The 12,724-nt window shown below is 48.3% G+C and overlaps 1 protein-coding gene across 1 annotated transcript in view; it reads right to left on the reverse strand.

Moving 5' to 3' along the window:
* Positions 1–12,724, reverse strand: part of LOC132396928 (nucleotidyltransferase MB21D2-like) — a 55,319-nt gene that overhangs the window by 34,238 nt on the left and 8,357 nt on the right. Inside the window, exon 2 of the mRNA XM_059975042.1 lies at positions 10,441–10,906. Coding sequence (XP_059831025.1) covers positions 10,441–10,657 — 217 coding nt within the window. The 5' untranslated portion in view covers positions 10,658–10,906. The remainder of the gene's footprint in view (positions 1–10,440; positions 10,907–12,724) is intronic.

The following is a 12,724-nucleotide window of genomic DNA, read 5'->3' on the forward strand; positions in this document are numbered from 1 at the left end:
ATAGTTACTGTTCTATCGATTTGTTGAGTATGCCCACAGCAGAATGAATCTCAGGGTTGTATATGGTGACATGAAGGTACTTTGATAATTAAGTTTATTTGAAGTGCTGAGGCAGCATGGTTAAATTACAACAAAGGCAAGTTGACCTCTGGCCTGTCCAATTTCTCTCACACACAGCTTGTGTATCACAAGAAACACTCCTCAACCCAACTGAAATGATGTAATCTAATTTGATTATAGTCCAAGGAGTTCAAACTTCCTGAACACGTAGGAATTCCACCCCCCGCCACCATAAATGTGAAGCCACAAGATCAGCTCAGTTCCATTCGATTACTCAAGCATGTGACCTCACAACCTTTTCTACAAAGTCTTCATTCTGTAGAGTAATTTCAAATTCAAAACTGAAATGCAGTGGGATTTCAGCCCAAACCCATCTACTCTTTTGACTCACTCAGTATCACTCAATACCATCTATTGTGCTTAAAAAAAACAAAACCATGCCAATCCCCTTGTGTGTTGATTTTACAAACATATTTGGAACATAGAATAGTACAGCTCAGTGCAAGGACTTCTGGCTTTCTTTTTTTAATGTAGAAATGTCCCAGCATATCAGCCTGTTCTATGCTGTCCTCATCTTCATCACTGTGAGAGTCCCACAGGTGAATACAGAAGTAAAATATTCATTAACGACCTCTCCTGTCTCCTCATACTCCAAGTATATGCTTCCTCTTTTATTGTTGATCAGCCCCACCCTCACTGTAGTCATTCTCCAGTTCTTCCTAAACATGCAGAATGCCTCATGGGTTTTCCCTAATCCTACTTACCAATGCCTCCTCACGTTTCCTTCTATAATCAGTTCGTACATTCTCCCCGCGATCACGTTGGTTTCATCAATCCTACTTGCCAATGTCCTCTCACGTCTCTTCCTACAAGGAGTTTGTATGTTCTCCCCTTGACCTCGTGGGTTTCCTCTGGGGTCTAAAGTTTCTCCCACATTCCAAAGATGTACGGGTTAGGGTTTGTGAGCTGTGAGCATGCTATGTCGGTGCCAGAAGCTTGATGACGTTTGCATGATCTTCACTGATTTGACTTGACGCAAACATATTTCGCTGTAAGTTTTGATGTACATGTGACAAATCAAGTTTATCTTCACCTTTGTAGCTCTCCTAAGATCCTCCCTGGCTACCTTATACCTCCCAAAGAGCTCCATCTGATCTGTACTTTCTAAACCTTAAAAGTAAGCTTCTTTCTTCCTCTTGACTGAACGTTCCAGATCTCTCGTCAAACCTGGGTGGATGGGACTAACTCACTGGGCTACAAGTCAGTATGGATGAGTTGAGCCAAATGGCCTGTTTCCAAGCTGTGTGACCATGACCACTACACTAAGGTCTTGCTTTCCTTCAGCGTCTTGTACAATTTACATATTCTGTGTGTTATCTGTACCTATGTGCCTATGACGTGGCCACCAGTAGGTTTCGTAGAGAGAGTGAAGCGCACCAAGTTCCTGGGAGTTCACATCTTGGATGACCTCACCTGATCTCTTAATATCAGCTCCCTGAATAAGGTGGCAAAGCAGCACCTCCAGTTCCTGAGGATTGAGGAAAGTGAGGGTCCACCACCACCCCCCAATCTTAACTGAATTTTACAGGAGCACCAGTGAGATTGTCCTGACAAGCTGCATCTCCATCTGCTATGGGAGCAGCAGAGCGTCAGTCTGAAAGTCCCTACAAAGGACTGTGAAGGTGGCCAAGAGGATCATTCCCTCCCATCTATCAGGGACACTGTGTAGGCAAGGCCCTTAGTAAAATCAAGGATCCTCTTTGACTTTCTATCACCAGGCAGGCGATTCCGATACATTAAAACAAGAGCAGTCAGGATGGGAGACAGCTTCTTCCTTCAGGCCATGAGGCTTCTGCACTCCTGGCTGCATCGCATTCGAAGTGTCACCAGTTAATCCGTTCTGTACTTTACAATATTTAATTTATGCACTCTACTTTGTTTATCTATGTATAAATCATTTTATAGATTTATTTCCTAATTTCCCAAGTTATTGTGTTACATGTATACTCTGCTTTACACCCTGGTCTAGAGAAACACTGTCTCGTTTGACGGTATACATGTGTATAGTTCAATGACAATAAACTTGACTTCTCAGTCTAATTGTACCTCACTGTATTTGTGCAATGAACATTAAATGCAACTTGAGGCTTGGTCCTTGTTTACCCAACAAACATTCCAGTGGGGGAGAGGGGTGGTATGGTTTAAAGAGGAAATATGAATAGCAATGTTTCATAGATCAAAAGATTATTGTACAAAGGGCACAATAAATGTTAAGACAGACAGGTACCGATTCTATTTTATGAATTAAGTACATTTTTGAAATCAAAGGATTTTTTTCCCTGTCTGACCTGCAGACTACTTCTGCAGGTTTTTGCTTTTCATACTCAAGGTTCTGGAATGAGATTTGCAATCAACTTTCTGCCTGAATGCACGAGTATCTCTCACACACTGAGCCACGGTTCTACCCTTCGTGTTGATTGAGCTGCTGGTTAAGTGTATTCATGGTTTCTTTCTTTACTTAGAGATACAGAACAGGCCATTCCAGTCCAACAAATGACACGGCTCAGTGCCCCTTCTATGTAACACTGGCCTATTCACAGCATCAGGATCAAAAATCAGCTTTATGATCACGGTATATGTTAGGAAATTTGTTGTCTTGTGCAATACAATACATAATGATAGAAAATAAAATATATAAAAGTTAAATTAGAATTAGTATTAATTTTGTATTATTACTATTGCAAAATTAGAATTTAAAAATTAGTGAGGTAGTGATCATGGGTTCAGTGTCCGTTCAGAAATCAGACGGTGGAGGGGAAGAAGCTGTTCCTGAATCGTTGAGTGTGCATCTTCAGGCTCCTTCCTGATGGTAGCAATGAGAAGAGGGTATGTCCTGGGTGATGGGGGTCCTTAATGATGGAAGCTCCTCTTTTGAGGCATCACTCCTAGAAACTATGGAGGCTAATAGTCATGATAGAGCTGACCGAGTTTACAACTTCCTGCAGCACAGTTTGACCCTGTGCAGTAGCCCCCCCCCCCCAATACCAGATGCAGCCAGTTAGAATGCTCTCCACACTACATCTGTAGAAGTTTGAGAGTGTTTTTGGTGACATACCAAATCTCCTCAAACTCCTAATGAAGTATAGCCACTGTTGTCCCTTCTTTGTAGCTATATCGCTCTGCTGGGCCCAGGACAGATCCTTTCAGATATTAACAACCAGGAGCTCGGAATTGCTCACTCTCTCCACTTCAGATCCCTCTATAAACTACAATGAGTAATTAAACTACTCACCGGTAGATCTTCGAACTATGTGAGAAACAACGTGGTCACGGGGAGAACGTACAAACTGTTTACAGATGGTGCCATAATTGAACTCTGATGCCCTGAGCTGCAGTAGCGTCAGGCTAACTGCTACACCACCATAGTGCCCATGCCCCAGCTATTGCATTAACACCACTCAGATTTAATTCTGTACACCAGGAAATGTCACAGTGCAATGTATAAGAAAAACTATAAATTACAATAAGTATATATTAAAAAATTAAAAGTTGCGTAAAATGAGAGAAAAAATAATAAAGTGGTGTTCGTGGTGGGGTGGAGATACGTCTCTACCAAAGGAGGTGTAAGACACTCCTTCCCTCCGCTAGCCTGCAGGTCACCCTCGGGCAAGGTGTAGCACCTGCTCAGCCCCCCTCCCCAGGATCAGGGCCTTGTGAAGCCACGGGAGCAGCTGCTGCATATCACAAGTCCTGGTTACGTGACCACTGACGCCAGGCAGACAATCTCTGATGGGTATTGATAATGGCTGGGGTCACCTGTCCTGTAAAGACACTGCCCAGAAGAAGGCAATGGCAAACTACTTCTGTAGAAAAAAATTGCCAAGAATAATCACGGTCATGGAAAGACGGTGATCGCTCACGTCATACAACATGGCCCAGAACAAATGAACAAGTGCTCATGGGTTTGTTGCCCACTCAGAAACCTGTTGGCAGAAGGGTAGAAGCTGTTCACTCTCTTCAATTTTCTAAGGGTTTTTTGCCAAGTATTGTTGATTTCTAGAGACCAAGAGGCCCCTTCCTTTGTCCTTGTCTTATCTATGGTAATAAACAGTATACTGGAGGAACTCAGCGGGTCAAGCAACATCTGTCAGGGGGGAGAACTGTTGACATTTCATGCCAAAACCCTGCACCAGGACAGAGTGGAAAGAGACTGAATGAGGAAATACTTAGTATGGATGCAAGCTTCGACTGAGGTATCGAAAGCTCCCTTTCCTGCCTACAGATATTTCCTGACCCTGGGAGTTCCTTCAGCAGCTTGTTGCTGCAGATTCCAGCTCTTATCTATAGTCTGCTCTTTCAGTTTGTCTAACAGGGTTTTTGTTTATTTATTTATTGGGATACAGAGCTGAATACGCCCTTCGAGCTACACCGCACAGCAACCCATTCATTTAACCCTAGCCTAATCATGGGATAGTTTACAACAACCAATTAACCTACCAACCGGTACGTCTTTGGACTGCAGGAGGAAACCAGAGCAACTGGAGGAAGCCCACGCAGTCACGAGGAGAACGTACAAACTCCTCACAGACAGCATCAGGGAAAAATTTTCACTAAACACCAACATGCAAACCTTATCCATTAATATTGTGCAGTTGTGATGAAGAACTCTGGCTAACTTTCCACACATTGCTCAACTCTGAAAAAGCACAAAACTCCAGAGACTGTTGTGCGTGAAAATCACAGGTTCCAAGATACTCAAACCACCCCGTCTGGCACCATCAATCTTTTAATGGTCAAGGTCACTTAGATCACATTTTTCCCCCAAATCCAGTGAGCGGCAGTTCTGTGGGCGAAAACGCCTTGTTAATGGGAGAGGTCGGAGGAGAACGGCCAGACTGGTTCAATCTGACAGTAACTCAAATAACCACAGATTGCAACAGTGGTGTGCAGAAGAGCATCTCTGAACATACAACATGTTGAACCTTGAAGAGGGTGGCCTACAGCAGCAGAAAACCATGAACATAGACTCAGTGGCCACTTTATTAGGTACAGAGTGTATAGCAGCTGTAAACAATTGAGAAGGGGGAAATGTTTGATGGCTGCCGGTTGAAAGAGATAGTGAAAGGATGAGAACAGGGCTGGCACGTGTGATCTGTGCTGCAGCTCCTATGACCGAGTAAATGCACTGTGCAATCTCTATGGACTATAAAAAGATCTTAAATTACAGCCGGGGTAAGCAAAAAAAAAGACTGATTCATGCGGCTTTTGCTTCTCAGTCACAAGTCTGTGATGCAAGACTCGAGCAGATGACACTCAAGAGCAGATTCACTTTGGACAAGTGATGGAAAGGAAAGCGCCATCTTGGGAGCAGATGCGACAGAGACAGGAACTGAGAAAAAGAAGCTGCGTTATTACTACACACAGGAGTCGGGGTGGCAAGAGGTACAGTCAAGATAGCCGTGGGAATTGGTAGGCTTATAAAAGATGTTGGTCGTCAGTTTGTCTCCAGAGATGGACAGTGAGAGATTGAGAAAGAGGAGGGAGGTGTCAGAAGTGGACGAGGTGAATTTAAGGGCAGGGTGGAAGTCGGAGGCAAAGCAGAAAGCAAAATTTCTGCTTTTGGCAGATATCAGCCATCCGCCTCCCACCGACTGACATCCGCCAAAAGCAGAAATACCTGGTGGCGTAACATTTAAATTCTGATTCCTATTCCTGTTCTGACATGTCAGTCCAAGGCCTCCTCTTGTGGAGGAGCAACACCTTATATTCCATCTGAGTAGCTTCCAACTTGATGGCATAAATATCGATTTGGAGCAATGTACTACATACAGAGCTAGAGACAACGACACAGTCGGTAAGTCGTTTTGAGATTAGTTTTTTCAAACCGCGGTGCTGGCATTTAATCCCTAGCTCCGCATTTCCGGGTGGAAATGACATCAGAGGTGCATTACCAAAGTCTCCCCCCGCGCGTTGGCTACTTGTGAGCCGATTCGCCTGCGCAGAAAGTGGGTCGCCACATAACCCCGCCCCCGCCCCGGAACCAGCAACACACCCCCCAATGTCCACAGTCTGGATCAGCCTCTGTTTGGGAGGTCGGCCTCTGCAGCGGTGCCTGAACCTCGACCGGCTGCGCCAAATCCACATGGGCTGGTTTGAGTCGGTCCACCGTGAAAACCTCCTCTTCCCCCCCAATGTCCAGAACGTACGTGGACCCTTTGTTGTTGATCACTTTGAACGGCCCCTTGTACGGCCGCTGTAGCGGTGCCCGGTGTCCGCCCCTTTGTACAAACACAAACTTACAGTCCTGTAGGTCTTTGGGTACCTGGGTCGGGGTCCATCCGTGCTGCGAAGTTGGAACAGGGGCCAGGTTGTCGAGCCTTTCGTGTAGTCTGTCCAGGACTGCTGCGGGTTCTTCCACTTGCCCTCTTGGGGCTGGTATGAACTCTCCTGGGATGGCCAGGGGTGCGCCGTACACCAACTCGCCGACGAGGCGTGCAGATCCTCTTTGGGCACTGTGCGAATTCCAAGCAGGACCCAGGGAAGCTCGTCCACCCAGTTAGGTCCTCTCAGGTGGGCCATGAGAGCCGACTTCAAGTGACAGTGGAAGCGTTCCATTAGCCCGTTCGAGTGTGGGTGGTAGGCAGTTGTGTGGTGTAGCTGCGTTCCCAACAGGCTGACCACAGCTGACCACAGGTTGGAGGTGAACTGGGCACCTCTGTTGGAGGTAATGTGGGCCGGTACCCCGAAGTGTGCTACCCAGGTTGTGATCAGTGCTCGGGCGCAGGAATTGGCAGATGTGTCGGTGAGCGGGACCGCCTCTGGCCACCTCGTGAACCAGTCTACCATAGTTAGGAGGTACTGCGCTCCTCGGGACACTGGTAGGGACCTACAATATCCACATGAATGTGGTTGAACCTCCGGTGGGTGGGTTCAAACTGCTGCGGTGGGGTTTTAGTGTGCCGCTGCACCTTGGCTGTTTGGCACTGCGCGCACGTTCTGGCCCATTCACTGACCTGCTTGTGAAGTCCATGCCACTCGAACTTGCTGGAGACCAGCTGGACGGTTGTCCTGATAGACGGGTGTGCCAAACCGTGTATGGAGTCGAAAACTTGCCGCCTCCAGGCTGCCGGGACGATGGGGCGAGGTTGGCCGGTAGCCACGTTGCACAGGAGGGTCCTCTCACCTGGGCCTACAAGAAAGTCTTGCAGCTGCAAACCCAAGTCTGTGGTCCTGTAGCTGGGCATCTCGTCATCTGCCTGCTGCACCTCCACCAGTGCTGCATGGTCCACCCCCAGGGACAGGGCCTGGACAGCTGGTCTGGAGAGTGCGCCCGCCACGACGTTGTCCTTTCCCGAGACATGCTGGATGTCCGTCGTGTACTCGGAGATGTAGGGCAGATGTCGCTGCTGGTGAGTCAACCAAGGATCGGACACCTTCGTGAACGCGAAGGTCAACGGTTTGTGGTCTGTGAACACGGTGCACTTTTAAGAAGTACCTGAAATGCCGGATTGCCAGATACAGTGCCAACAGCTCCCGGTCGAAGGCACTGTACTTGAGTTCGGGTGGTTGTAGGTGCTTGCTGAAGAACACCAGGGGTTGCCAGCGCCCCTCGATGAGCTGCTCCAGCACCCCACCGACTGCTCTGTCGGACATGTCCACTGTGAGGGTGGTTGGAACGTCCGTACTGGGTGCACCAGCATCGTGGCATCTGCCAAGGCTTCCTTGGCTTTAACGAAAGTGGCTGCGGCCTCCTCGTCCCAAGTAATGCCCTTGCCTTTACCCGACATCAGGGTGTACAAAGGGCACATGATATGGGCTGCTGAGAGGAGGAAACGGTAGTAGAAGTTCACCATACCAATGAACTCCTGCAGGCCTTTGACTGACAAAGTGGCGGATCGCGTCTACCTTGGTGGGCAGGGGTGTTGCCCCGTCTTAGGTAATCCTGTGGCACAGGAAGTTGATGGTATCGAGACCGAACTGGCTTTTGGCCGGGTTGATCGTGAGGCCAAAATCACGCAGGTGGGAGTAGAACTGGCGGAGGTGGGACAGATGCTCCTGACGATTACTGCTGGCTATAAGGATGTCATCCAAATAGATGAACAGAGAGTCCAGGTCGCGTCCCACCGCATCCATTAGCCGCTGGAACGTCTGTGCGGCATTCTTCAGGCCGAACGGCATTCGGAGGAACGGGGTGATGAGTGCTGTTTTGGGGATGTCTTCAGGGTGCCCCGGACGAGGTCTACTTTGGAAAAGATTCTTGCCCCGTGCAGTTTTGCTGCAAAGTCCTGTATGTGCGGCACGGGGTAGCGATCTGGAGTTGTAGCCTCATTCAGTCTGCGGTAGCCACCGCATGGTCTCCAACCCCTGGCTGCTTTGGTCACTATGTGCGGGGGGGGGGGGGCATCGGCTGTCGGACCTCCGTACGATCCCCAATTCCTCCATCCTCTTGAACTCCTCCTTTGCCAGGTGGAGCTTTTCCGAGTGGAGCCTTCATGCGCGGGCGTGGAGGGGTGATCCCTGGGTCAGGATGTGGTGCTGTACCCCATGTCTGGGCATGGCTGCTGTGAACTGCGGTGCCAGAATCGGTGGAAAGTCCACCAGGATTCTGGTGAATTCATTGACCGACAGTGTGACGGAGTCCAGGTGTGGGGCCGGCAACTTGGCTTCACCCAGGGAGAACGTCTGGAAAGTCTCGGCATGTACCAGTCTTTTCCCTTACAAGTCGACCAGTAGGCTGTGAGCTTGAAAGAAGTCCGCCCCCGGGAGCGGTTGGGCCACCGCGGCCAGTGTGAAGTTCCACGTGAACCGGCTGGCGCTGAACTGCAGCTGCACTGTGCAGCTGCTGTAGGTCCGTATCGTGCTGTCGTTTGCGGCCCTCAGGGTGGGTCCTGGCTTCCTGTTGCAGGTGTCGTAGCCCATCGCGGGAAAGACGCTGATTTCCACTCCGGTGTCGACCAAAAAGCAGCATCCCGACTGTTTGTCCCAGATGTACAAGAGGCTGTCCTGCTGGCCCTGGCCCTTGCAGGGCGGGCGACAACAGCGGACTTCTGTGCCCTACCGCTGGTGGTAGAAACACCACTGTTCACTGTCCTCCTCACTCCTACCTCTATGTTGTGTGTGCCCCCCGCCGGGCCTGGTCTGGTCCGCTGTTGGGCGCGTGGCCTGGTAATCTGACCGATGGACTCTCCCTCTTGGCTTTCCACAGCACGTCTGCCCGGGCCGCTACCTTCCGGGGGTCACTGAAATCTGCATTGGCCAGCAGCAGATGTATGTCCTCGGGCAGTCACTCCAGGAACGCTTGCTCGCACATGAGGCAGGGCTTGTGTCCATCAGCCAGGGCCAGCATCTCATTCATCAATGCTGACGGCAGCCTGCCTCCCAATAACCGTCCAGGTGAAGCAGGCGGGCACCCAGCTCACGCCGTGAGAGGCCAAAGGTCCCAATGAGCAGCGCTTTGAATGCTTCATATTTGCCTTTTTCCAGGGGCAACTGTATGAAATCCGCAACCTGGGCGGCCGTCTCCTGGTCAAGGGCGCTCACCACGTGGTAGTAACACGTGGAATCAGAGGATATCTGCCGAATCTGGAACTGGGCTTCTGCTCGGCTAAACCACACGCATGGTCGCAGCGTCCAGAAAGTCAGCAGTTTTAGCGAAACTGCGTGAACAGATGAAGAGTCGATCATCTTTGGTCCAAATCCCGTTTGGACCGTCGGGGTCACCAATATAGTGATGTGCTACATACAGAGCTAGAGACAGTCGCTAAGTCATTTCGAGACTTGTTTTTTTCAAACTTTGCGGCGCTGGCATTTAAATCGGTAGCACCCGCCCTCTCTGGGTGGAAATGACATCAGAGGTGTATTACCAAAGTCTCTCCCTGCGCGCTGGCTATCTGTAAGCCGGTTCGCCTGCACAGAAAGTGGGTCACCACAGATTTCTCCTAGTTTAAAAAAAATACCCTCCTCTCCCCCTTTTCTATTCCCTACTCTAGCCTCTTACCTCTTTTCACCTGCCTATCACCTCTTTCTGGATCACCACCTTCTTCCCTTTCTCCTATGGTCCAGTCTCCTCTCCTATCAGATTCCTTCTTCTCTAGCCCTTTCCCCATCCTCCTTCCCCTGACACTTCTTTATTCCGGCATCCATCCCCTTCCTTTCCAGCCCTGAAGCAGGCTCTTGGCCGGAAATATCAAATGTTTGCTCATTTCCATGGATGCTGCCTGACCTGCTGAGCTCCTCCAGCATTTTGAGTGTTGCTATTTACAGTCTACAATTGATCACAACCTTGAAGTATTTCACTGACTGTAGAGCACTCGGGGCACATTAAGGTTCTAACAGTTCGCACATAAAAAATGCAGACCTCCTTCTATTACGCTCACTTACCTAGCATGGAAAAAATGAAGTCCTTGGCTGTGTGCACTTCCAGTGCGCGCTGGTCATCGAAGTCCCTCAGCTCGTGTTTGCCAAACTCCTGGATCAGCTTGGTGATCTCCTCCATCCGCGCTCCCGAGTGGAAGTCCAGGTCGTTCAGCGGCTTGGCAAATGCCGGCTTGCTGTGTGGCACAGAGTCCCTGCCGGACAACAGTGGCAGAGACGCCATTGTCAGATTGTGGCAGGCTGAAGACCGAAACCCAGGCAGAATTTTAAAAAAGGTTTCGAAAGGTGAAAAACAAAATTGCAGTCAAATCTTTGAATTCATCTCATGAACCTGCCAACGGTACCAAAATGTGTTGAAGTGAATTCAATCTTTTCTAATTTTTTGGTATGTTTCACTGACAAGCGATGGAGTTGCTTCTTAGTTGCCCAGCGGAACACAAGTAGGACGAATCAAAGTTCTTCATTACGAAGTCTGCAAGGACAAGACGAAAAGGTTAGAAATGTGAGCTTTAATTATAAATCCCACACTATTTATTATTTGGGAAAAAGTATGAAATAGACCCTCTGGCCCTTTGAGCCAATCCCCCTGATTTAATCCCAGCCTAATCACAGGACAACCTACAACGACCAATTAACCTACCAACTGGAACGTCTTTGGACTGTGGGCGGAAACCCATGGGGTGAAACATTAGTAACTCCTTACAGGCAGTGGTAGGAATTGAACCCAGGTCGCTGGTACTGTAATTTTGTATAGCTCTATCAAATCTCTGCCCATTTTCCTACACTCCTGAGAATAAATTCCTAACTATTCAACCTTTTCTTATAACTGAGGTCCTCAAGTCCCTGCAACATTCTTGTCAATTTTTTTCACTATACATTCACGGGTGGTGGGGGGGGAGTGGAGGATACATCTCTACCAGGGAGGTGTAAGGTGCTCCTTCCCTCCGCTAGCCTGCAGGTCAGCTTGGCCAAGTGTGGCACCTGCTTAGTGCCCCCGTCAGGGTCACGTGAAGCCATGGGAGCAGGTGGTGGATGGTCGTACGAGCAGCCGGTGCAGATCACAAGTCCTGGTTATGTGACCACTGACGCCAGACAGACAATCTCTGAAGAGTATTGATAATGGCAGGGATCACCTGTCTTGTAAAAACACTGCCCAGAAGGCAGCAATATAGAAAAATCTCCCAAGAACTAGTTAAACTGCCTACTCCCACTGACCTGCACCAGGACCATAGCATCCATGTACCAATCAAATTTCTCATAAATGTTGAAATCAAGCTCACAAGCACCACTTACACTAGCAGCTTGCTCCACACTCTCACAATCCTGTGAGCGAAAAAGTTGCCCCTCATGTGCCCCCTTAAACTTTTCACCTTTCACCCTTAACCCATGACCTCAAGTTGTAGTCCACCGGACCTGAATGGAAAAAGTCTGCTTGCATTTACCCTATCTATACTCATAATTTTGTACACCTCTGTCAAATCTCCTCTCAATCATCTATGTTCTGAGGAATAAAGTTCTAACTTATTCAATCTTTCCTTATAACTCAGTCCCTCCAATCCCGGCAAAATCCCTGTATATTTTCTCTGCACTCTTTCAACCTTATTTACATCTTTCCTGCAGGCACTGTAGGTGACCAAAACTGCATACGATGCTCCAAATCAGTCCTCACTAATGTCTGACACAACTTCAACATCACATCCCACCTCCTGTACTCGATACTTTGATTTACGTGGGTTGGCTGAGTGGCAGCTGGTGGGAGGGGCTGCAATGCTCCTTAGACAGGCCAATCGCCACCTCCCACGGGGGAAGCAGCTTTCAATGAGCAGGTAAGATTGACACTTCCTGAAGCAATGCCCGAAGGGCACCAAGAAAACCTCACCCCTTTTGACTGCTGGTTTGGGCAAGAAACACAAGAGGCCCAGGAAGGAGAGCTATTCCTTCTACAAGGTGATGAAGCAGGCTCATTTCATTTTTAATCTTTTTTATTGATTTAAAAAGACATAAAGACAAATACAAATCAGAGGAGAAGCAAATTCCAAGGAAAATAAAAACAACAAAAAAGGAGTGTACATTGTCAAAATCATATATAGTATAATATTGAACTCAATATTCACAACTCCTCTTAAGAATTCAAAACAAAGATCAAAAATTGCCATTATTAAGAAAAAGAAAAAACTAACCTAAAACAAAAAAAAGATTGGGCATTCCATTTGAGGACATAATTACAAAAATAAAGGGAAAATGCTTCCAGTCAAATCTGAAAAGTCACGAGAAGAGAAAAGATTACATA

The sequence above is a fragment of the Hypanus sabinus genome, chromosome 7 (assembly GCF_030144855.1).
Source record: "Hypanus sabinus isolate sHypSab1 chromosome 7, sHypSab1.hap1, whole genome shotgun sequence".
Taxonomy (NCBI): Eukaryota; Metazoa; Chordata; class Chondrichthyes; order Myliobatiformes; family Dasyatidae; genus Hypanus; species Hypanus sabinus.